General features: G+C 35.9%; 2 protein-coding genes and 1 long non-coding RNA gene across 12 annotated transcripts in view; 1 reads left to right on the top strand and 2 right to left on the bottom strand.

Moving 5' to 3' along the window:
* The window catches only part of LOC125670445 (regulator of G-protein signaling 22-like), a 69,413-nt gene that overhangs the window by 6,353 nt on the left and 36,028 nt on the right, over positions 1-27,032 (bottom strand). For 9 of the 10 annotated variants that reach the window (XR_008802150.1, XR_008802149.1, XM_056161648.1 and 6 more), the window contains 14 exons: positions 21,631-21,693; positions 19,425-19,655; positions 17,535-18,844; positions 11,392-11,553; positions 6,927-7,110; positions 6,548-6,741; positions 4,349-4,610; positions 4,014-4,115; positions 3,730-3,924; positions 3,565-3,648; positions 2,919-3,251; positions 1,908-2,135; positions 534-710; positions 150-329 (listed from right to left, as the gene is read on the bottom strand). Coding sequence is in view for 8 of the 10 variants with exons in the window: in XM_056161648.1 (XP_056017623.1) it covers positions 150-329; positions 534-710; positions 1,908-2,135; positions 2,919-3,251; positions 3,565-3,648; positions 3,730-3,924; positions 4,014-4,115; positions 4,349-4,610; positions 6,548-6,741; positions 6,927-7,110; positions 11,392-11,553; positions 17,535-18,844; positions 19,425-19,655; positions 21,631-21,693 (3,705 nt within the window). In the remaining 2 variants the exon portion in view is untranslated. Of the gene's footprint in view, positions 1-149; positions 330-533; positions 711-1,907; positions 2,136-2,918; positions 3,252-3,564; positions 3,649-3,729; positions 3,925-4,013; positions 4,116-4,348; positions 4,611-6,547; positions 6,742-6,926; positions 7,111-11,391; positions 11,554-17,534; positions 18,845-19,424; positions 19,656-21,630; positions 21,694-23,422; positions 26,242-27,032 lie in introns of those variants that run through there. The other variant, XM_056161649.1, reaches the window with a different exon arrangement.
* On the top strand, positions 3,121-4,268 carry LOC130053927 (uncharacterized). Its single transcript, XR_008802153.1, has 2 exons — positions 3,121-3,253; positions 3,528-4,268. It is a non-coding gene; the product is annotated as an uncharacterized LOC130053927 (long non-coding RNA).
* LOC125664644 (uncharacterized) lies at positions 13,294-17,095 on the bottom strand. Its single transcript, XM_056161683.1, has one exon. It carries the CDS (start codon positions 16,554-16,556, stop codon positions 14,871-14,873), a length of 1,686 nt encoding a protein of 561 aa, XP_056017658.1. The 5' UTR covers positions 16,557-17,095; the 3' UTR covers positions 13,294-14,870.

The raw sequence follows: 27,032 nt of genomic DNA, 5'->3' as shown, positions 1-27,032 counted from the left end.
AACACCATTTAAATTCATGCTAATTTACCCATATAACTGTAATATGTATTCCCTCATATTTATCCAAAAGATGGTGGGCAACTATACAAGAAGCTGTAATCTAGTAAAGAAGCTGTAATTTAGTAAAGACTTCTTTTTCTAAATTATACCTGAGCCTCCCTAAATATGTATGGACTTCTTTCATATTTTCGCTCTGCAATCCTTTCAGCAAGGTCTGCCGGGATGTCAATCTGGAGACTGGGTGGGATGGTGGACTCAATGAAACACCCAATGATGGAATTTACTTTTGCAAGGATCACAGAATCATCACAGTGGACATGATAGAGATCCTGTAAATAAAAACAACTACTATTAACCATTTAGAAATAAGTAAAATTTCTCTCTCCTCAACAACACTAAACTAACAACCTCGATTGAATAGAGTACTTGCCATTTATAATCACAGCATATGAAATAACAATCCAAGCATAATTATCCTTTCTTGTTTTTTTTTTTTTACTGTTCTTCTGCTGACATTCCTAAATTTGACCAACCTTGAAGCGTTGGACCTCTAGCCAGAAGAGGACATCATTCTCCAATTTATCCTCCTTATTGGAGATGTCTTTGACTGATACAAAGCGGCGGAACTGTAGAGCTGTTACCGGGTTCAGCAGACATTTACGGAACAGAATAATATCTTTTGCAGAAGACTGCCACTTGGTGTCCAACAACTGAAAAGCCATGTTAAATACTATATCATACCAGTAAACATTCAGATGGCATGATGCAATGATTTCAAATACAGGTGACTCTCGATAACTCAAAGTTCAAGGGACCTTGATAAAACTTTGAGAAATCGAGAGTTTAAGAGATTGAAATTTGGAAATTGAAGGTCCGCCGGTATGGTTCAGATTTTACCGTAACCGGAAATGTATACCAACAAGATCATATAATTGTTTTGACATGTTTTCCTTCATATTCATCAGGTACTTTGATATCAAAATATAAAAAAAACTTATTTTGCATTAATAAAAACCTTTCAGAGTTTATGTATTTATTTGTCCTTTAATCATGCTTAGATAGGCATACAAAACCAAGTTCCGATGACGCTTTACTATCGCAAACTTAACAGAGCACAATTTATGTCGTTTTACCCAAAACAAAAATTCTAACGAATGAGTAAAACAATGTTTTAGAGTAACTTTACACAAAGAACAAACTCGAGAAATTTAACAGTATGTAGATCTCTAAATTATGTATAAAACTTACTCTCTCGTTGTCACGTCAAAACAAATTATAGATTTTATTCATAGTCGGATTATATATAATTTTTATCATCACGACTCCAAACCCCTGTGCAAGGTGTAAAATGACCAATTAGCCAATTATATACTCAAGTTTGTCACCTCCACAAAGAAGCACAGGCGATGTTTCAACTATGTAAACACCTAATTACCCTTCCGGCATTCAACAAAATCCAGGTAAGGCCCAAGCGGAAATTATTACACACTTGAATAACGGTGGGTATACGCTACCACCACTTCGAGAGATCGAGAGTGAAAAACAATGAAATGTGTTTTACGAGACCCAACTTCACTTCGAGAGATCGAGAACTTCAAAAGATCGAACGTTCGAGAGATCGATAGTAAATTTGCTTTGTTATATGGAGAAAAAAATCGGGACCATGATTTCACTTTGAGAGACCGAGAACTTTGAGAGATCGAAGTTTGAGCCATCGAGAGTCACCTGTATACAGTCTCAAGTCCACAGGACTATGGAAACACTCAGAGAGAAAGAATTTTGAAGGATTGGTATACATGTAGTACAGAGACTCTGAGAAGCACATCTACGCAATCATTGCTATAAAATAATACAAATACATGTATACTGTGTTGTAATTGAACTGATTACAGATAAAGCAAACAAACCCTCATCACAGATTGAGATTTCTTCTTTTTCTGAACCAAGACATCATCCACCACATCATCCATGCCAGCCTTGGGTTTCTGACGCTCTGCAAACTCAGACGTGGCAAGAAACAAAGGGAGCCATTTCTTCTCCAGCCTGTCTCTGACATACTTCTGGGCCTCCAGGATAACAGGATTTGGTGGACGGTCATCTAGAAGCTTACCATAGCCACCACCAGCTGCCATAACCTGCAGGAAGGGAACAAGAGTCAGGACTTGTGCCTTAAAGTTGACATTAAGGCTAATTTTTAGAAATATATTATAGATACAGCCACCTCTGGATAATATTGAATTTCAGGAAAGACAGCAGAAATATTTAAGATATTCAGAATTCATAGCATCAAAGTTATCAAATTTTCCATCTACACGTATATTTGTATAGTACATACATATTATTTTCATTCAGTAACTTGCATTCTCATGTATGAACGTGTGTAATAAATTACGGTGTTCAATATATGTTGTGTAGTTCCTAATCCAATACAAGGATTTACAATATTTTATTCATAGATGCTTTATAATCATAACGGTATAATTTTGAAGAAGATGTGCTTTATGACATGAATTACACAAGAGATAGCAAATGTCTGAAAAATTCTTTTGCATCCACATTTTTATTGATATCATAATTCACATTTCGCATATTTTCTTTTATTTGGAGTATCAACATTTCAGTAAAATAAAATGCATACACACCCCACTACTACATAATGAAACATATGTCAAAGTGACCATGACAAAATGTTCATGAAATATAATTCTATACAAACAATAATTCTGTATAAGTAAATTCAATTCACATTTCATTAAAAAAAAAAGGAGACATATTTATTCAGTGACTGAATTTTATTTCAAATCAACAGACAATGCAATACATCATGCCAAAGAGATATCAGCTGTACATCCGTCTTAGCTTTCATTTTAGTTTTGATGTATAAGTAACCAATGTTTTACATGCATTGAAAAACTTACCTTATCCTGACCCTCTTTTCCTGCAGGACTATTGGGTCCAAAGAAATATTTTTTGTTGAGATACTTGGTTTTGATTTCTTTAGCTTTCTCATCTCTTCTCTTTTCATCAGTCTGAGGCATCCGTCTGAAGTGTTCTATATCCATCCAGCATAGCAAATCCATACTGGCATAATTCTCAGCTAAAAATAATTTAAAGTTTTCTACTTCTATCCTATTGTGCACCAATTTCTCTAAAGTGAAATCTCGGAACTCCTCTGGAATTTTCTCTAGAAGTGTCTCATCATACACAGGATCCTCATAACCCTCCATGGGATCCTCTGGGGTCAGCACTCGCTGTAAGTATAGATCCATGAGATAAGTACCACCACCTTTATTGTTTATCACAAAAAGCATTTCACATTTAACCATGGCTGACATCAAGAGTTCCACAAGATTAAGAAAAAATTTAAATAATATTTACGCATCTCATTATCAATTTTTATGGAGCTCAAATATTAAATCTATTCTAATATTGATCAATGATTTACATGAGATATTAACTTCAGTGTCTTATCATAAATGTATCTATCTGGCAGATTTCCTACTAGATTATCTATTTTTGAATTTCAGTCATTCAAGAAGAGTTGTTCCCCTTTTGATTTCCTACCTGCTTGATGAAACCTTTCCTCTGCAGATTTAAGACATATTTAGACCTAGTCTCCAAATGCTTCTTGACTTCTATTAGTTCAACCTGACAATTATACAACCATGTATTACAATGCAGAAAAAGTATATAACAGAAGAAAAAAATGTTTTATGAATAGACATTAACCTTTCCGTAAGTTTTCATGTCTACATTAATCATTTGAGTCCATGCAACATAGAGGATGGACAGGGAATACTCCTCAGCCTCATCAAACAGCTCCTCAAATGGTGGCTGTAGCGCACGGTAGATGCCACCACGGATCTCATGGCTACATCCAATGTTACGGTTTCCTCCCACCACAATGTACCTCGAGTAAATCACCTGAAAATCAATCAGTCCGTCTTTTATGACAAAATGTGCTTTGTTTTACATTGACAGTATTTTTTAATTCAGTGAAAAGATACACAAACCTTGGCTTTCTTTTGTACTATATATGGATCTATGACTTCTGCATAAAAAAGCATGTGATATTCTTGAACATCAGTCCAAAAACTCAAGCAGTTCACCCACATCTATACACAAGAAGAAAAAAACATTCCATAAAATACGCCAACTGAATATCAAGTAAGGCAATAAGTAAATCATTTAATATTGAGGTTTCATCAGTGTTCATAAACATTAAATTTCATGCATTTCTCAAAAAAATTAAAAGTTCCTTCACAAAATTTTGCTGACCTACATATTGTGTGAAGTGTCATGATAATAATTACAAGCAACTCTTGAATATCATACAATGCTAACATACTTTGTTACTACTCCTCTCAATGTACTTTTGGAAAAACCCTCCAGCCTGTCTTTCATGATACAAGGCATTCAGAAGAGCATCCATTCTCTTTCCCCCAGGGAAAACTGAACTAATGGAACTAGACACAGATTCACGATCCGATCCTGCAGATGAGGGTCGAGATCTCACGTCTGAATCAGGCATCTCTGAGCCAATTGGAGTCTTCACTGAAGATGATGGTCTGGCTGAGGATGGGCGCACTGAGCCTCCAGAGGAGGTTCGACTGTTAAAAAAGTACAGAAATTATCTGAATTACTGTCTGAAATGCAACAATCCTGTGCATACATGAAAAAAATCAATATATGCACCCAGGGGTGCATGAGCCGAGTTGTATGGGATATATTGTAAAGTCAGGAATGAAGTGGCATAGTTATAATTGTGAATATTCGGATTTAAACTTTTAGAGTTATCATGCAGATCCAGATATTTCTAAAATTTTCAATCTTTTTTCAGGACTGTGACCTTGACCTTTTTTCTCCAAAATCAATAGGGGATCTTCCTAACCTGCTATCCAACAATATAACCAAGTTTCATTTGATTCAGTTTTAGAAACCATATTTGTCTGAAGTTTTCGATCAATTTTGGTCATAGCTGCAGAACTGTAGCTCTCTGAAAAAATATTTTGACATAACAGAGAGCTACAGTTCCACCCCTATTAAAAACCTTCGATTTACGGCGCACAAAAAGCTGCGCACGGTTGAGGCCTGATATCGTTGTATTCTTGAGTTGCTGTCTCATAAATTTAATATAAAAAAATTCTTAACATATTTTCCTACTATACTTGTGTCTAAACATACCTTCAAATATTCATTAAAGCCCCATACGACCTGAAAACTCCCAGCTTCAAATGATTTCGTTTTTTGACGTAGCCATGTTAGGTAGCCGGTCAATTCGAACCTGGTTAATTTCCATACTTGCACAATAACGTCTAAATGTGAACTAATATCCCCACAAATATTTCAGCTAAATATTTTAAATAATATATCATCCCAGTGCCTTTAAATAATAATTATTCAAATAGCTAAACTCACGGCAATGCGTCTTTCATTAGTCTGGTCCGGTCTCCATCCTTGCCACACGAGTGTTAAGGACTTTAGTAGCATTTTCATGAATCAAGAGCTTATTTTACCTTTAGAAAAACTTTATTTTTTTTAATTTCTATAAATCATTCGTATTGATAATAAATGGAGAGCGAATACATAACATATAACGAATTTTATGAATAGATACCAACAACAACAGGGTACGAATTGACCGGCTACCTAATATGGCTACGTCAACAAACGAAATCATTTGAAGCTGGGAGTTTTCAGGTCGCATGGGGCTTTAATGAATATTTGAAGGTATGTTTAGATACAAGTATAGTAGGAAAATATGTTAAGAATTTTTTTATATTATATTTATGAGACAGCAACTCAAGAATACAACGATATCAGGCCTCAACCGTGCGCAGCTTTTTGTGTGCCGTAAATCGAAGGTTTTTAATAGAGGTGGAACTGTAGCTCTCTGTTATGTCAAAATATTTTTTCAGAGAGCTACAGTTCTGCAGCTATTTTGGTCACTGTGACCTTTGACCTTTTTTCTCCAAAATCAATAGGGGCCTTGCTTTGCTGGTATCCAACAATATATCCAAGTTTCATTTGATTCAAATTAAAAAATTTCGAGTTATCCTCCTGAAACCAAATTTTTTTGGAATTTTAAATCTATTTTCGGTCACTGTGACCTTGACCTTTGACCTATTTTCTCCAAAATCAATAGGGGTCTTCTTTACCTGGTACATAACAATATCTTAAAATATCATTTGATTCAGATTTAAACTTTCTGAGTTATCATCCGGAAACCAAATTTTTTCTGAAATTTTATTATTTTTGGTTACTGTGACCTTGACCTTTGACCATTTTTCTCCAAAATTAATAGGGGTCTTCCTCACCTGGTACCCAACAATATTTCAAAGTTTCATTTGATTAGATTGTAAAGTTTTTGAGTTATCATCCGAAAACCAATTGTTGATGCCCGCCCACCTACCCGCCCACATCACCAAACCAATAGCCGAGTTCTACTTCGTTGCAACTCGGCTAAAAACTTAATATCTGTACACACCTTCATCTTGTCACAAACTCATATCAAAATTTTTACGAAAGACATATTGGAAAGAAGTACCTTGGTGCACTTTTGATGCGAGGTTTGATGGATTTATCTACTGAGAACTGCGAGGACAACATTTTCTTTCTCCTCTCTTCCTGCCTCGTCTTGAAGTTTGAGGATTGAGGACGGAGGGCTGAAGGTGCATAAACTCTCTTCATTCCTACAGGAGGGGATGTCTCTAGCAAAGTTGGGGGTCTGACTGCTGGGGGCTAAAATATGAGAGTTATCAATAACAAAACATCTCTACACAAAGATTAATTTGAAAGGCATATTGTTTTGGTCTAGGAACAAGCTCTATCATTTCCTCAAAATAATGCAAACATAAAAGATAATGTTGTTCTTCAAAACAAAGTTTACTCATTGTTGTGAGGAGCCTATATGTATTTGAACTAACCTGTAAACTGACAGTCTGTTGTATCCGAGGCACACATGACTTTGGTCTGAGGGGCAGCAGAGAGGCAGTGTGAGGGCTAGGGTTTACACTGTGCTCTTGAGCTTTCACTTGTTTCAGGTTCTGGTAGAGGTAGTTTTCTTCTGTTTTTTTGTATTGGACTTGCTTCAATAAAAATCTTGGAGCCCTACAAAATGGGTTGGGTTTTTTTAAATTCATAAGCATATTCTAAGTATCACTAGTCCCAAGGGCTATGGAATCTATAACAAATTTCCTGTTCTGAATATCTAAGCTAAAATCTAAGATTCAGCAAAAGTATAAAACAAAATGTGTTCTCCCAGTACAGGACAAGGGAGTAAACACATAACATAACAGTACAGGACAAGATAGTTAACACATAACAGTACAGGACAAGGGAGTTAACACATAACATAACAGTACAGGACAAGGGAGTTAACACATAACATACCAGTACAGGACAAGGGAGTTAACACATAACATACCAGTACAGGACAAGATAGTTAACACATAACATAACAGTACAGAACAAGGGAGTTAACACATAACATAACAGTACAGAACAAGGGAGTTAACACATAACATAACAGTACAGGACAAGGGAGTTAACACATAACATAACAGACAGGACAAGGGAGTTAACACATAACATAACAGTACAGAACAAGGGAGTTAACACATAACAGTACAGAACAAGGGAGTTAACACAACATAACAGTACAGAACAAGATAGTTAACACATAACATAACAGTACAGGACAAGATAGTTAACACATAACAGTACAGGACAAGGGAGTTAACACATAACATAACAGTACAGGACAAGATAGTTAACACATAACATACCAGTACAGAACAAGGGAGTTAACACATAACATAACAGTACAGAACAAGGGGGTTAACACATAACATAACAGTACAGGACAAGATAGTTAACACATAACAGTACAGGACAAGGGAGTTAACACATAACATAACAGTACAGAACAAGGGGGTTAACACATAACATACCAGTACAGGACAAGGGAGTTAACACATAACAGTACAGAACAAGGGAGTTAACACATAACATAACAGTACAGGACAAGGGAGTTAACACATAACATAACAGTACAGGACAAGATAGTTAACACATGACATAACAGTACAGAACAAGGGAGTTAACACATAACATAACAGTACAGGACAAGGGGGTTAACACATAACATAACAGTACAGGACAAGGGGGTTAACACATAACATAACAGTACAGGACAAGATAGTTAACACATAACAGTACAGAACAAGGGGGTTAACACATAACATACCAGTACAGGACAAGGGAGTTAACACATAACATAACAGACAGGACAAGGGAGTTAACACATAACATAACAGTACAGAACAAGGGAGTTAACACATAACATACCAGTACAGAACAAGGGAGTTAACACATAACATACCAGTACAGGACAAGGGAGTTAACACATAACATAACAGTACAGAACAAGAGAGTTAACACATAACATAACAGTACAGAACAAGGGAGTTAACACATAACATAACAGACAGGACAAGGGAGTTAACACATAACATAACAGTACAGAACAAGGGAGTTAACACATAACATACCAGTACAGAACAAGGGAGTTAACACATAACATACCAGTACAGGACAAGGGAGTTAACACATAACATAACAGTACAGAACAAGGGAGTAAACATATAACAGTACAGAACAAGGGGGTTAACACATAACATACCAGTACAGGACAAGATAGTTAACACATAACATAACAGTACAGGACAAGGGAGTTAACACATAACATAACAGTACAGGACAAGATAGTTAACACATAACAGTACAGGACAAGGGAGTTAACACATAACATAACAGACAGGACAAGGGAGTAAACACATAACATAACAGTACAGGACAAGGGAGTTAACACATAACATAACAGTACAGAACAAGGGAGTTAACACATAACATAACAGTACAGAACAAGGGAGTTAACACATAACATAACAGTACAGGACAAGGGAGTTAACACATAACATAACAGACAGGACAAGGGAGTTAACACATAACATAACAGTACAGAACAAGGGGGTTAACACATAACATAACAGTACAGAACAAGATAGTTAACACATAACATAACAGTACAGAACAAGGGAGTAAACACATAACATAACAGTACAGGACAAGGGAGTTAACACATAACATAACAGTACAGAACAAGGGAGTTAACACATAACATAACAGTACAGGACAAGATAGTTAACACATAACATAACAGTACAGGACAAGATAGTTAACACATAACATAACAGTACAGAACAAGATAGTTAACACATAACATACCAGTACAGGACAAGATAGTTAACACATAACATAACAGTACAGGACAAGGGAGTAAACACATAACATAACAGTACAGGACAAGGGAGTTAACACATAACATAACAGTACAGAACAAGGGAGTTAACACATAACATAACAGTACAGGACAAGGGAGTTAACACATAACATAACAGACAGGACAAGGGAGTTAACACATAACATAACAGTACAGAACAAGGGAGTTAACACATAACAGTACAGAACAAGGGAGTTAACACAACATAACAGTACAGAACAAGAGAGTTAACACATAACAGTACAGAACAAGATAGTTAACACATAACATAACAGTACAGGACAAGGGAGTTAACACATAACATAACAGTACAGTACAAGGGAGTTAACACATAACATAACAGTACAGGACAAGGGAGTTAACATATTGCATAACAGTACAGGACAAGATAGTTAACACATAACATAATAGTACAGAACAAGGGAGTTAACACATAACATAACAGTACAGGACAAGGGAGTTAACACATAACATAACAGTACAGAACAAGGGAGTTAACACATAACATAACAGTACAGTACAAGGGAGTTAACACATAGCATACCAGTACAGTACAAGGGAGTTAACACATAACAGTACAGGACAAGGGTAGTGAACACATAACATAACAGTACAGAACAAGGGAGTTAACACATAACAGTACAGAACAAGGGGGTTAACACATAACATAACAGTACAGAACAAGGGAGTTAACACATAACATAACAGTACAGAACAAGATAGTTAACATATAACATAACAGTACAGAACAAGGGAGTTAACACATAACATAACAGTACAGTACAAGGGAGTTAACACATAACATACCAGTACAGTACAAGGGAGTTAACACATAACAGTACAGGACAAGGGTAGTGAACACATAACATAACAGTACAGAACAAGGGAGTTAACACATAACAGTACAGAACAAGGGGGTTAACACATAACATACCAGTACAGGACAAGGGAGTTAACACATAACATAACAGTACAGAACAAGATAGTTAACACATAACATACCAGTACAGAACAAGGGAGTTAACACATAACAGTACAGGACAAGGGAGTTAACACATAACATAACAGTACAGGACAAGATAGTTAACACATAACATACCAGTACAGGACAAGGGAGTTAACACATAACAGTACAGAACAAGGGGGTTAACACATAACATACCAGTACAGGACAAGGGAGTTAACACATAACATAACAGTACAGGACAAGGGAGTTAACACATAACATAACAGTACAGGACAAGATAGTTAACACATAACATACCAGTACAGGACAAGGGAGTTAACACATAACAGTACAGAACAAGGGGGTTAACACATAACATACCAGTACAGGACAAGATAGTTAACACATGACATAACAGTACAGAACAAGATAGTTAACACATAACATACCAGTACAGAACAAGGGAGTTAACACATAACAGTACAGGACAAGGGAGTTAACACATAACATAACAGTACAGGACAAGATAGTTAACACATAACATACCAGTACAGGACAAGGGAGTTAACACATAACAGTACAGAACAAGGGGGTTAACATATAACATACCAGTACAGGACAAGGGAGTTAACACATAACATAACAGTACAGGACAAGGGAGTTAACACATAACATAACAGTACAGGACAAGATAGTTAACACATAACATACCAGTACAGGACAAGGGAGTTAACACATAACAGTACAGAACAAGGGGGTTAACACATAACATACCAGTACAGGACAAGATAGTTAACACATGACATAACAGTACAGAACAAGATAGTTAACACATAACATACCAGTACAGGACAAGATAGTTAACACATAACATAACAGACAGGACAAGGGAGTTAACACATAACAGTACAGAACAAGGGGGTTAACACATAACATACCAGTACAGGACAAGATAGTTAACACATGACATAACAGTACAGAACAAGATAGTTAACACATAACATACCAGTACAGGACAAGATAGTTAACACATAACATAACAGACAGGACAAGGGAGTTAACACATAACAGTACAGGACAAAGGGGGGAACAAAAAGCATACCAGTATAACACAAGGGGTTCTGCTATTTTGTTCTGGATATTGCCAAGTTTTTCTAAATTCCATGATGATGGCTCCACAAGTCCTAATTCTTGCTTCTGTTCATAAGAAAGTTCATATGGGGCACCCTGCTTATGATACTGCTCTCGTATATAGGACAGAAACCTGTAAAAGTAAGTTAGCTGTACATGTATTAAATTGATGTTACTTTACCTTCATATTAAGGGGCAAAATTATATATTTCATATTAATATTCAAAATTAGGAAATGTGACTCATATGTGTAATATATAACTCTTAAAAGTAATGCAGAAATCTATGAAACCTTTGGAAGTTTATAACTAATTTCCCATTTACCTCTTTCATGAACCAATACATGTGTTGGGAACAATTTAGATTTGATACATGAAAATCACTCATTTACCATAAAGTCATCAATTAAAATCTAATTTCAAACTCTTAATATGACTTTCACCACTAATGGATTCCTTTTGGAGCAAGAATAACGGTTGTCATTTTGTACGATAAATTACACTGGTTATGCTGTGAATAATAATAACAGGATCTCTCCTCAACGTAACCGACTTTTATGTTTGTAAGGAATTCCATACTATAAGTAAATATACCCTTAAAAGTTCAGACTTCCAGGTGTTTAAAATGGAGCATATTGTATAAACGTTTAAAGGTCTAGATTTTAATTGACAATAATAAGACAGTCCGTTGATAACAGGGTAGCTGTTACTAAGGACTCTTACACCTCAGACAAGAAAGTGAATGCTAAACATAGGAGACATAATCAGCCTGATGTAATGATGCTTTTGACAGTGTATAAATATACATGCTAGATTTGACATGATTCGAGTAAGGAACCTAGACACTGTTCTAAAACAAACTATATTACAGAACTAAAACAGCTCTGACCCACAGGTGAGTGAAGCACAAGAAGACAGACAACTACATGTACTACCCAATGAGCAGGTGAAGAAAATTCAGCCCCTGCAACACTCCTACATGACTTCAGTCCCCTAAGGAATCATATAGGTGATCAACTGTAAGATTTGAGAGCATACTTCACTATTTATTTAGAGTGATGGCAAATTCAAACACTTCCAATAAACATTCACCAAGATACTGTACATGGCCTTTGTGCTATGGAACCTTGGCTTCTGCAGCCTCAATTAAAAGACCAATCATTTTCACAATTTCTCAAAAGGTTTCTGGTATAATTTTGTCGGGTATTGAACCCATAATTCCAGAACAGTAAAATATGGTTATAGCAAACCTTCATGGCCAGTGAAAAACAATTCATTATAACCAAACTTTGTTATATCCAATGAAATTTTGGCTATTTTCCTCTCATAGGGGAATTACTATCACTTTGAAATAAGCGTGAATTCGTTATAAGAGTGTTTGTTATTATAAGCGTGTTTACTGTATTCATAAGAATTTTGAGAATTCATGTCTCCAATTTTACAGCATGTACTTTGTACAGTTTAACATTCTAAAGACTTATCATTCTTATCTAATGCTATAATGAGGACAATATGATTGGTGAATGTAAAATCAGCGCTGTCATTTCATTATTGATACAATCAAAGGAAATCATCAAATTCCAAAAATTTTGTGGATAAACATTATCTTGAAATCCAATCTGTTATGTACCCCCGAACGTAAGGCCTGTTTGAAGAGTTCAGCAAGTTGCAATAATAAATCACTTTTGACTAAAATCAATAAAGTCATTTAATTGTTAGCAAGGGATGAACCATGGTCAGATTGGCTTTTGACAGGATCAATAGTTAAAACCAACTTTTACCAGAGCTTAAACCCAAATCTATTTATCAGGACAGTCTGTTGATTTATCAGTCCTACCACCTCTAGTTCCTTCCATTTATATAAATAACACAGATGAAAAGTTACTATATTTTATTCAAACTTTGCCTTTTGGGTACTACTCAGCGGATTACAGAATAACAAGATACATCAAAAACACATGCATGATTTTTAACATCCAAGATAGATATCAACTCTAACATACATCTCAAATTAAAACAACATCAGTCAAGTTGAAAACTTAAGCTGAAATGCTTGCTAAGAGCATAGCCGATGGCCATGCATGTAATGGTGAGAGGCCGATGGCCTTGAGTATAAGTGGCCGATGGCCCTGTAATATGTAAGTGGCCGATGGCCCTGTAATATGTAAGTGGCCGATGGCCCTGTAATTTTTAAGTGGCCGATGGCCCAGTAATATGTAAATGGTCATTATAGCTATGTAAACATGCATGTGTAAAATGCTGATGGTTTGTGTTTCCTAAACTATTTCTTTTGGGGTAGAACATTGAAATTGTTTCAATGTGTTATGCCCCACATTGAAATTGTTTCAATGTGTTATGCCCGAGATTGTTTCAATGTGTAATGCCCTATGAATTGTTGAGTAATTTACCCAAGATCAGATTAAGGTGGTGGCGGGGTGGATGGAGGTTTGTTTAGCCACAGAAGAACTTCAAAACTGATGCAGTGATGCTATACAGCTTAATACTGATTGGTCTATTTGATCACGTGATACACGAGATCTGCCATATTCTAAATATAGATCCGATAGCTATGATACAGAATCAACTTATATAAACTATATTTAATAACTTAAATAACAATTTATATAAATAACACAGATGAAAAGTTACTATATTTTATTCAAACTTTGCCTTTTGGGTACTACTCAGCGGATTACAGAATAACAAGATACATCAAAAACACATGCATGATTTTTAACATCCAAGATAGATATCAACTCTAACATACATCTCAAATTAAAACAACATCAGTCAAGTTGAAAACTTAAGCTGAAATGCTTGCTAAGAGCATAGCCGATGGCCATGCATGTAATGGTGAGAGGCCGATGGCCTTGAGTATAAGTGGCCGATGGCCCTGTAATATGTAAGTGGCCGATGGCCCTGTAATATGTAAGTGGCCGATGGCCCTGTAATTTTTAAGTGGCCGATGGCCCAGTAATATGTAAATGGTCATTATAGCTATGTAAACATGCATGTGTAAAATGCTGATGGTTTGTGTTTCCTAAACTATTTCTTTTGGGGTAGAACATTGAAATTGTTTCAATGTGTTATGCCCAAACGAAGATATTGCCAGTTAAGCCTGCACCTACTGGGAATAGCTGAGAGCCCCAAAAGGAAGTAATATATCGTTGCTAAACCTCCACCTTAATCTGATAAAAAAAAAACGTGAAACTAACTATTCTAATGAAAACTACATCGTTACTGTGTACAAAACAAAGATAACATATGTACATCATAAAGCGCAACTTGCGCTTCAACTAGTCTAAAGGTTTAAGATGAAGCATACATTATATACAGCTGGTACAAGCGTCACATTATTATCATATATCCGTACATAGCAAACACACGAATGAAATGTCATTTGATCACTGTCTCCGAATTTTTTCACTGGTACTATCACAGTTATAGAACATCAGTTGTGGCACATAGCTCGTTGCGCTCGCGATAGAGTGTCATCATCAGTTCTTACATATCTATTATAACAATCTGAACTCCACCGTCCTAGTGTTTTAATCATATGGTCCTGCACTTGGCCTTCTGCAGCAGATGTTGCTGCCCCAATCCTGAAGGAATGCCCATTGTACTGCTCGTCATTGTAACCTAACATTTGAAGGATACATTTTAATTTGTTCACCAAGAAATTTCTTGTTAACGGGTTGCCACTATCGTCAATGAATAAAGCTGATGATCTGTATCCATTGTTCCAAATTTTACGCATTTCGAGATATTTGTTCATACATGTAAATGGACATACAGCTTGGCCAGATTTGAATACACGAATTTGGATTCCTTTACGGAATGGATCGGTTTTGGAACTCTTCAATTTAAGCGTAAATCCCTTATCATCACTGTCCTTGATCACATCTTCCATATTTAAAATGTTGTTTTGTTTAAAATTTTTAACTGTGAATTCACCACACCTAAGGAACGCAAAGAAGGCCGGAGAAAATGCTGCCTTCAACATAGAATCAAGAAATTTTCCATACATTCCTCTTTGCAAGATGGTATGAATTTGAAGTAAAATTTTGTATGTAATTGGTCTTCGTCTCTCTTTTTGATGATTGTGTTTCTTAATCCCTCGTAAAACCATATGAAGTTTTGCGCAGCAGTCTATATAGGAAGAGGACATTGGGTTGTGGATGCCTGCCTTGACATAATAAAATCTAACTGCAGCCAAATATAGTTTGATAGTGCTGTATCCAAGTCCTAATGCCTTGTTGCAGTGGGTGACAAATAGGATGAGAGTTTGTTCTGAAATGGGTGTTGGCTTGTAGTCGGTTGCTGCTATTCCAATAGATGATAGAAATTGACAAAAGATCTTATAACCATGTCTGTATGTGCTTTTTGTGCTTTCACTCAAAGAATTTTCACACAATCTTTCAGCTTCTTCCTCTAATATAGTACGAGTTCTTGCATTGCAGGAATCATAACTGGGTTCTTTTCTGCTTGAGGGGCAGCCTGTCGGAATTTGGTCACCTTGCATGATCTGGTTTCGCAGATTTGACGATACCGTTTCTATATGAGGGACGGAGTCGGAAGATATTCTTGGCGTAGGTGCGTCAATTGTGAAATTTCCTGATCCTGAGGGCTCATTGTCCTGGTTGGAAACGCCGCGGCGCTTGAGTGTGCTAATCTCATTTGCGAGATGCTCAACTGATCGTTGTATGTTTTGGACAGCATTTGACAGTTCTACCTGCTTCCGCCCAGCCTCGTCTTGGTGCCTAAGGAATGGATCATTTGTTGACATCCGCCCAGCCTCGTTCTCGGGATTGTTGATTGAAGATGCCGGAAGTAAATTCAATTCGCCATATTGAACATTTACCTCTCGGTCCTGAACCTGAATTTCCCTTGAATCGTCCGTTGAGTCACTTCTGTCTTTATTCAGAACATTGTCCTTAAATATTTGCACGAGTTGAGCTTTCTTCAAATTTGATGGCAAGATTATATTGGCTTCTCTCAGTTTATTAAACAATTCTGAAGTAGACCAATTTTCAGGCTCGTTCAAATTCCATCGCGAATTGTTTTCGTGACGGGGTCTGACTTGTCTCTGCCTAACTGGCGCTGTTGTAGCGTTTTGTTTTCGTTTCCTTCCTGGCATTTTAGAAGATATGACGCGTAGCTTAGTCACAGTAATCACATAAAGATTGTAATAAACTCGGTAACTGGAGCGTGACAATTTAAACAAAGCATGCGCACATTAGCCTGTCACTGTTCACATTCGAAGTTTAACTGTAACGAAGGTACTAATCACAGTAATGTTACACTGAATATTAGCGATATAAACAGAAACAATATCCTAGAATCTGAAGGAAACTGCAAATAGAGCGTGTCCGTATCAACACCCACGCTCACATTCACATGTCGAGGTTCAAATTCGCAGTTTGGTGTATATACCGTAAGTTCAATGAACACAAATAAATATGCACAAGTGATAAATCCTTGAATAATATTCCGAAGGAATCTAAGAAATTTGTTTAGCCACAGAAGAACTTCAAAACTGATGCAGTGATGCTATACAGCTTAATACTGATTGGTCTATTTGATCACGTGATACACGAGATCTGCCATATTCTAAATATAGATCCGATAGCTATGATACAGAATCAACTTATATAAACTATATTTAATAACTTAAATAACAATTATAAGCAAGGTCTTTATATACACACACACACACATACACACACACCTACTGTTGCTTTGATGCCACTCATACTCTGTGACACATGGAGTATATATGAAAATCATGTGAACACAATGAAATCCTATAATACACATTGTAAAGAAGAAAATTTTTGTCCCATGTTATTATTGTCCATAAGCAATGAAAAATGATTTTGCCCAGTTTTAAATTTGTTTAAATCTGTTTTTATTGCTTTAAATTAATGAATGTTTCAAATTTCAGAAAAAGGGTGAATGTGTGAAAATATAACATGTACAAAACATTTCCTGCATATAATATCTTCTGGTACTTTCACTAAACCAATATCTGTCAGGAGGCATAAAGAAAAAGAAGTCAAATACAGAATCTCACACATAACAGGGAAAGATGAACATTTCATATCAAGAGACTTACTGTTGCATCTGGATATTTTTGACATGTGGGTCTACTTTGTCCTGCTTGTTCATCCACACCAGCCTATCTATATCAATCCACAGTCTCCAGTTCTTCTCGCCAGCAGTGCCCTCGAGGAATGTCTTGAACTGTTCTATTCCCTTCCTGTTGTTAAGAGAGTAGGTCTTATGTTTGTGTTTCCTGAAGAATGTATCACTTTCCTCATAATCCTCTTCACTATCAAGCAGAGAATCATTATCACTCTCCTCTTCCTCCCTCTCTATATCTTCTTCTTCTTCCTCTTCCTCCTCCTCTTTCACCTCTGCCTCTTCCTTCTTCTCTTCAAGAGTAACTCTATCAAGCATGTCTACAGTCAGATCTCTGTGTTGTGTTTCCGGAAGCTTCTTTGCAACATCTGGATCTTTCATCACCTCCATTTCATCTCTATTGCTGAGCTGAGCTATAGATTTGGTCAGCACAGCTCGAACAACAGCTGCTCCTATGTCATCTATGTTTTTGAACACTATGCCTTTTTGACTATCTTCAGGGGAAGATGCTGCTTCTAGCTCTTGAGGTACTGGTGGTTCATCATCTACAAAATCATCCTGTCGTTCTCTGGAAGAATTAGATTCGCTGTCTGTTGCTTCAAACCCTGATTCATCATCAACTTCTATGGGATCAATTTTGGGACTTGTGTAAATGGTAGAACTAAATGGTCGTAATTGTTTACTAGAATAATCCTCTGTTACGCTAAACACTGATTCAGATGGTTTATGAATCATTGGCTTTCCATCCACAGCAAATAACTTGCTTGAATAAACATCATCTAGATTGTCTAATGAAGTTTTGGAATGATGGCCACTGTAGACAGAACTTCTAATAGACGTCCCTACGCCACTCTCTGATCGGTGGTACCCCTCCAATGCACTGTAAGCACTGGCAGGTCGGGCACTATTGGGCCGCCTAACAATCTCAGCACTCTTTGGTCTGGCTAAAGTGGAGAAGGTAGTTTCTGAGGTCTGTGTAATCTGAGCACTTGTGAACCAAGCATTTGCTTCTGTTGTCGGTGTGTCCCCCATGCAAACAAACATGTCTTTTGCCATCTTCTCCTTTGGGTCAATCTGGGGTACCTCCTCAACAGACTTTTTTCTGCGAATCTTGGTCTTTGGCTTGTAATCCACAGACATCAGTACAAACTGCCCCTTGTCCCCCTGAACCTTCGTCTGAGAGATAAGCCTGCCAAGTCTGTATTCCATGTAGTACTCACTCTCCAAAAAGGCTGGGAGTCTCTCCTCCTTAATCCAGTGTATCCCCTGTTCCTTGTTGAGGGTCTAAAATACAGTGAGAACTTGTCAAAAAGGTAATAATTGTAACAGGATGCTAGTACAAAAGTATCCTAAACCAACACCAATTGAATCCCTACCCCTAAAAGAAAATTACATTAAAGCCCACTTCCTGCAAAATAAACAAACTGCATATTGTTTTCAGACATGCATTCCTCTTGCAAAACCTGAAAGTTAATTTCCTTGTTTGGAAGACTTAGAAATAATAATAAGAAGAAGTGAGCAAAAACTTAATTAACCAGAGATTGTTAAGTGATAATAATCCACTGACCAAGGTTAGTACTATTTAATTCCTTATATGAATTGTCACCTTGACCTTTCACATTTTGATCTCAAAATCACAATTTATGAATTTCTGACCTTGCTCTTTGACCTTATGACCTCATAATCAATAGGGTTCTTTTTAAAGTCGTGGGAGTTATTGTATGAAATTTCACTTAAGGACTGTCGGGGAAACAAAAATGTGACAGACAGACTGACAGACAGATGGACAAACCCAAAATGTTCCCCAATTTTTGCTGGGGACACAAAGCTTTACCCCACAAAATACAGGAGGGACCCAACTTACAGTGACAGTGAAGCTAGTGTTGATTTCCAGATTTTCTGGTTCGTCTGGTTCCTCAATAGGAATGAGAGGGATGTTGGAGAAGCTGTGTTGTTTAACAACATTGTAGATCTTAGGAGTCCTCCTCTGGGACCTGATGGCAGCTTTGATCTGTTTTGCTAGCTCTTTCTTAGCATCAGTGACCACCTCAAAGCCTCCTGTGTCCTTGTTGAAACACAGGGGGGCTGGGAATGTCTGTAACACATGAACATCATTGACAATCACAGATTTTTACCTTACAACAGTGACAAGTTCATGTCACATACTTACAACAGTGACAAGTTCATGTCACATACTTACAACAGTCACAAGTTCATGTCACATACTTACAACAGTCACAAGTTCATGTCACATACTTAAACAGTCACAAGTTCATATCACATACTTACAACAGTCACAAGTTCATGTCACATACTTAAACAGTCACAAGTTCATATCACATACTTACAACAGTCACAAGTTCATATCACATACTTTATGAAGGATGTTTCTTCAAAGTTTATATGGAAAGGGGTAATGTATTTCATGCTCTTTTTTTCTCCAGTAGAATACCAATTCAATTCTGGATCCTCTTTACTAAACAGTGAACATGTTGATTATCTTAATTTCAGTCACTCAGTTGTCAGTCAACTTAAAGCATTTTATTTGCACTGGCTGATTTATGATGAAGTAACCAACTTTGAATTAAAATAAATTTCCCCTCCAATCAAAGTATGAGACTCAAGTCATGGCAACACTCAATCTTGTTCTTCAGTACAATGGACAAACATCGCAATTATTTCAATTAACTCACAAAAAGTGCACACTTGCATTTAAAGGTGTATGTTTTCTTAGCATTTCAGCTTCCATTGCCAAGAGCAAACAGTTACATTCAAAGCTTAATAGAGATAATTTTGTGAAAATTAAAAACCCAAAGCATAAAATCAATATTGCTCCATAGAATTCATTTAGGATATCTAACAAAGGTGTCCCGTAAATTGTGGTAGCTAAATACAGTCTATTGACCCAGTGTTAAAGGAGAGGGGGAGAGTGATATTTTAATAAACATTAATGTCTTTCATGTCATGAATTCATATTTGAGATTGTCTTTGATTTTTAGAAATATCAAATGATGGAGTTTATGAACAGTTGTTAGCCATATGCCCCCTTAAATATTTTCCGTCATTTTTTTCTTAATCTGGCCGTTTGAAGTTGGCAACTGGCTTAATGCCATATAATCCAATCAAATCCACTTAAAAAAAGCAACAAGTGCATTGGTTGTGTTATTCTTTAGAATAATAGATTACGGGTAATTATATTAGACCTAAAATAAAATTGCTGCAATTCCACTAACCCGACCAGCACGAAATTATACCCCTATTCTAGAAAAAAAAATTTAAACATATTGTTTGAGAGACTATAGAATAAACTTTGTTTCGGAGTGACACTTCTTGACATTACTTCAGAAGTAATTTATTTCAAAGCATATTAATAGTGAAAAATTACAATGTTTGTGTGCTCTTTTAAAAAATAAAGTTTGAGAAAAATAAATTCTTTCCTACCGACCTACCCTAATTTTGACTTGGATATTAGCGGAAACACAACAATTTATATTTTGGACTTTGTGACTGTCACCTTTTCATTTTTATATCAGTACCTAGCACAGTGGGAGTGAGTTTGATTACTAATTATACAATATTCAAACAAGGGATGAACAATCCCAAGATCTGCAAAAGTTACTGTCCTACAGTTTCTACGGCTGTTGTTTACGTGAAATACCTTTCATATCCATATGTCTTTGAGAGTTCCAAACTGGTACTATGTATTTCAGTATCAAAGTGAACATTTTCTAACACATTATCAAGAGATTTTATGCTCTATTAACATGAACCCCCCCCCCCCTTCCTTTTAATGTGATTTGAAATTAAATTGCCCATGAACATCCATTTTCCTTTAAGAAATATTCATAAGCTGAACTTGGACTAAACTACTTTTCATGTACATGTTACCTGTACATAATGTAAATAGATTAATTAATATACCTATTGCGAACTGCAGGCTACATTAAAATTCCATAAGAAACATTGTTTTGCCAGAGAGCTAAATAAGCTGGCCTTTCTCATTAAACAGTGTGAAATGAACTGAAGATCAGGCCTGATTAGGTTACTGATTGCCATTATTAGTTACTTACAGGCAGTGACAGGTAGGCATTGAAGTAGTCTACAAATAAATCATCTGTTGCCAGAAAGTCCTCCTGCAAACAAAATGCACAGAATATACATGAAATATACAGCATAAACACTTACCTTCTGCTACTTGTGTAGATATTCTGGATTTTATATATGGAGAGAGAGAGAGAAAGAGAGAGAGAGAGAGAGAGAGAGAGAGAGAGAGAGAGAGAGAGAATATCTCAATCAGTACTGTACAGCATTGTTCTTCATCATGTATTGTAGAGATTTACTGACAAGTATTACCTTACATGTAAACTTGTTTCCATGCACTGACTTTCTTTTAAAAATCAGGAAATAGAACATGTACTAAAATAAAACTCTCAACTGAATTGTTCAATAGGGATTAATTGCAATAAGAAAGAGAAAGTGATGCAATTTGCTGCTACTGAGAATGGAACTCAGGTTACCCAGTCCCCTAGTCTGATGTATAGATCGCTACACAAGACCAAAAGATCCAGATTAGCTGGACTACACCTCCTTCCACTCAATCCTCTAAAACAGCACACCCAAATCAAAATATATCCAGACTCTTATACCTCATTCCGTTCACAGTCCCTGTATCACAATTATGGCGATGACAAATTCAAATTCCCACTGACCTTCACCTTTCAAAACTAACCTTGATTTAAAAAAAACATGGCAAACTCTCTGTTAATAAAACATTTCTTTTACATTTCTCCTATAATCCCTGCATTTTTTACATTCAAAACTTACCAAAAAATTTTAAGCAGTCATACCTTTTTAAAATTTGATAATACCTATTGCATAGGTGCATATTGTATCAATTTGAAACAAAAATTCAAGGAAAAAAATTAAAGCATTAAAAAACAGTTATTCCAGTATACCGAAAGCTGAGTGCAATGATAGTTTGAATGGAAAATACTGTTTAACAATACCATATATAGAAACATAGCATAAACTCGGAGTAAACGTTGTGGTTGAGATCAAATAGAATAGCTAGAAACAATGCCAATAACCCTCTTAGAAGCAGAATTTAATAAACAGAAAGATAAAAAGACGAAGATATAGAATGCATTATCCCAAAAGACACTCAAATCAAGCTCTCAAAAGTCAAAATGTCACCAGTACAGAAACACTTATAAAGATGAAGTGCTAAGAGTGAGAGGGTGAAGCAACACGTTTGGTCTCCTTGCACAAGGATCCGAAAGCTAACATAAATCTATGATTTCCTAGGAGACCCCAAGAATATGTCACAAGAGTCAAAAAGGAAGGATTTGATCAGATCATGTTAGCTACCTTTAATCAAACACTGACTGGCAGTAAATCTTGATGGGTTTCTTATCTAAATATATCTATGCAAATAAAGCTGACGATTTTAAATATGTGTTAGATATAGTGGTCTGTGATCTCGCAGACAAATGCATGGTTTTTTAGAGAAGTGTGTGTGCATAAAACAAAGTTTGTATTGGCACCTATAGGTATAGGCTACAAATTCCAACATGAATTTGTTGTTTACTTTCAAACTTCCATTAAATTTTTGCAATCACATCAAATCTAAGAAAAACTTTCAAAAATTTTTGGGTTTGAATATAATAAATAAAATTTTCATGAAGTTTATACCAGTCCACTGAACTAGAAAATAATGTGCATCCATATAGATTTTAGCATTTCAAAATATGCTGCACTAAATCATCACAAATCAAGCAAAGCAGAAATTTTTAACCTGATGGAAATCTAATGTTTACAATGGTTCCTAAGACTCACACAGCTTTTAAAAGTTTCGCCACTTACCAAAGTTTTAAAAACAACAGTAATCACTGCTTCCATTTCTGTTTAAGTTGAAAGTTTATAAAACTGTCAAAAGTGAAAATGTCCCATATCCACACAGATCAATGGTTTGCTATCATATTCTATCACAAGTTAAAAAAAGCATGGAGATATTTCACAGGTGCATGGTTGCCAATGCCCAGTTTAGCTCGATCCTTGTGTTGACAAATCGAATGGTCTTGGTACATTTAGTAAAAGTCCCATAATTCCTCACAAAAGCCCTGTTACTTCTGCCAATAAGTAATTGTAATAAATCCACCAGCCGAATACCCCACCTTTAAATGGTAGGATTATCAAATGTAAACTATTTGGATTTTACTTTAAAGTCTATTTGATAAAAGCCAATTGAATGGGAAGAATAAATTTCACTGTTCTCCATGTTAGCTTTATTTAACTTGTGCAATATGATTAGAAATTTAAAGCTGACATTCGGTGCTGTTGTCTGAGGTGTTAGTAATAATTAATATGTGGTATACCTGTGGATTAAATGAAAGCTTTGGTTTTTGATCAATATTGCATGTCTACTCAACTTATCTGCATTATGTGGAGTGCTTATAATTTTGCAAACTGCAGTCCATATTATTTTTGCAATACAAGTTTCCAGTGTCATGAAATAGTAAAACTACTAAATTATGCATGATTCCACAGCGATTATAGGAATTTTTTTTTTTTATCTTATCATGTAATTGTTTGAGAACTTGACTGCATTCTAGAACCAGGTCTAGACTATTAAATTATTATTGCACCTGACCTTAACAGTAAACCTAACCCTGTGGAGAGAATGAATTCTTCATTCTTTTTTTAAGTGAAGGATATAAATTAAACTGACTCAACTATAAAGATGAAATTGTTATTTTTTTCAAACTGTTAGTAACACTGTATTAAGTTTGTAAATCACTTAGAAAAATTATCTCTCCCTACTCCATACAAATACCAGTATAAAGGCGTATATGTTAACAAGAATGAGTTGAACATTGGTTACGATAACATTTGATTTTTGGTTGTCTTTGATATAAATCCCTCAGACAGAACAACACTTTGTGCCTTGATTAAAAATATTACATCACCACTGGATATCAAAGCCAAATTCAAAGCCTACATTTTAAACAGCACCCTATCACTGTTTAGCAAAAAAACAAGAGGCCCCTGGGTCACATTGCTCACTTGAGTAACCTTGGTCCCGCTGTTATTCAGGTGATGTGAATTTTAAAATTTTATGCAATTTTTATTCCCGTGAAAATTTTTGATCCCAAATTCTGGCCCCAACCTAGTCCAAAAGGGTCACAACATAACCATAATACAAGGTATGAAATATAAATAGGTCTTGCCATAAGGAATCTATATACAAAATATGAAAGCCCAAACTTAAACAGTTCTGGAGATATTGCCTAGGATAGCTTTTCTTAAGGAGGTGTGCTACACCAGAGAAATTTGATATGGATGAAAAGTGGAGGATATGTACAACAATATTTTGAAACTGAAAACTTTAAATTTACTTTATTTAGTAAAAAAAAATGCAGTTTTAGTAGAAAGCAATCTGAGAAAATTTAAAACCCCTCATGGACTCGAACACGCAATCTACATTTCAGCAGTTGACATTCTAACCTACTGAGCTAGGCGAGAATTTTTCTAATGAATAGACAAATATTGCTGATATTTATATTTTCATCCATGTTTTAAAAGAAAGTCAGTCATTATGACGATGTAGAGTACCTCCTTAAAAGTAGATAAAAATCCAAGGTCAAGGTTACAAAGTAAAATATTTTGGTACCGGTTGTATATTGTTTAACGTCCCTCTCAAGACTATTTCACTCATATCAAATACATGTATTTCCCATATAAAACTTTGATCCCCTATTGTGGCCCTACCCTACCATCAGGGGTCATGACTTCTGAATTACCTGGAGATGCTTGCATATCAAAATGAGTATTCATGGCCATGCTGTTATTGAGAAGATTTTTCCTCTACACTCCCATATAAAAATTAAAATGCTCTCTTCATTGTGTTAAGCTTGATGAATATCAAATATTTATAGAAAGTAAAGTCCAACTCCATATATTGTTGATTTCTTTACCAACTTGTCAGATTATAGCAAAGACCCATTCTAGTAGATCGTACTAATTGACAGAGAGAGATAATGAGAGTTACTGGTTGACAGGCTTATCAAATATTTCAGACAACTAAGTTTTTCATTCGGACAAGTAAAACTTTGAGTTTACTTGCCCAAAGGGCAAGTAAAAGAAAAGTTGATGTCTATCCCTGTCCCACCATACCCCACAGGGTCATTATTTGGACAAACTTGAATCTGCACTACCTGGGGATGCTTGCATTTTAATGTAAGAATTCATGGCCCTGCTGTTATTGTTGAGATTTTTCCTATATATTCCCATGTAAAACTCTGATCCCCTATTTTGGCTCCACCCTACCCCTGGGGACCACAATTTGAACAATTACACTTGAATCTGAACTACCTGGGGATATTTGCATATCAATATGAGTAATCATGGCCCTATTGTTTTGGAGAAGATTTTTTCTATATATCCCCATATAAGACTTTGATCCCCTATTGCAGTCCCATCTTACCCCTGAGGACCATGATTTGAACAAACTTGAATCTACACTATGTCTGGAAGCTTTCATGTAGATTTGAACTTTTCTGGCCCAGTGAGAAGATTTTAAATGACCCCCATCCTATTTTTGCCTTTTCTTGACTATATCTCCCCTTTGGGAGAAGTATGGCACTTCATTTGAACAAACTTGAATCCCATTTGTGCCATGTTTGAAATGGCCCAGTGGTTCTTGAGAAGAAAATTTTCAAAAGATGCCATAATTTATTTTTTAGTAATTCTTGATTATCTTTATTTCAAAAAGGGTGTGACACTTCATGTGAAGAAACTTGAATCTCCTTAAGATACCCAATCATGCTTTGTGGCAAGTTTGGCTGAAATTAACCCTGTGGTTGTGGAAGAAGTCGAAAATGCTCAAGTTTATCTACGGAAAGTCACTGGACAAAAACAGGACAACACCAGACCACATTTTTGTGTTATCAATAAAATTAATTATTACGTATTACCCATGTCTTAAAATGAATATGACATTGTACTATGCATTTCTTATTTTTGATCAGTATATACACTAGATACTGTCGTTTTAATTTCACGGTTTTTATGTCCATTCTGTATAAATGTTATAGTCACAACAGTTTCAACATATCTAATTCAATTTCACACCTACAGTGGATATTCCACTGCAGTGATGAGGCTGTATGCATTATGGTATTCCTTTGTTATGTAAACATATCCCAAAAAGAAAATAGTTTCATATTTCCAAAGAAGTTACTGCAAGTTTGTTGTTGTTGTTGGGGGGGGGGGGGGGGGGGGGGGGGGGAATGCCAATTTGAAGCAAAGCAGGCACATTGATACAAAAAACATATGGCAAGGGTGTAACAGGGTGCAATAAGAATATATCAGCAGCTTAGAAAGGAAGGCTAGCACAGCATTTTTGCAATAGAAAATTCATAGCATCACAATTATCTACACCTCGTTATGAAACTCAAATCTGTATCCTATTCGA

The sequence above is a fragment of the Ostrea edulis genome, chromosome 4 (assembly GCF_947568905.1).
Source record: "Ostrea edulis chromosome 4, xbOstEdul1.1, whole genome shotgun sequence".
NCBI lineage: Eukaryota > Metazoa > Mollusca > Bivalvia > Ostreida > Ostreidae > Ostrea > Ostrea edulis.
Note: the sequence above shows the minus strand (reverse complement) of the source record. Positions and strands in the feature narration are given on the sequence as shown.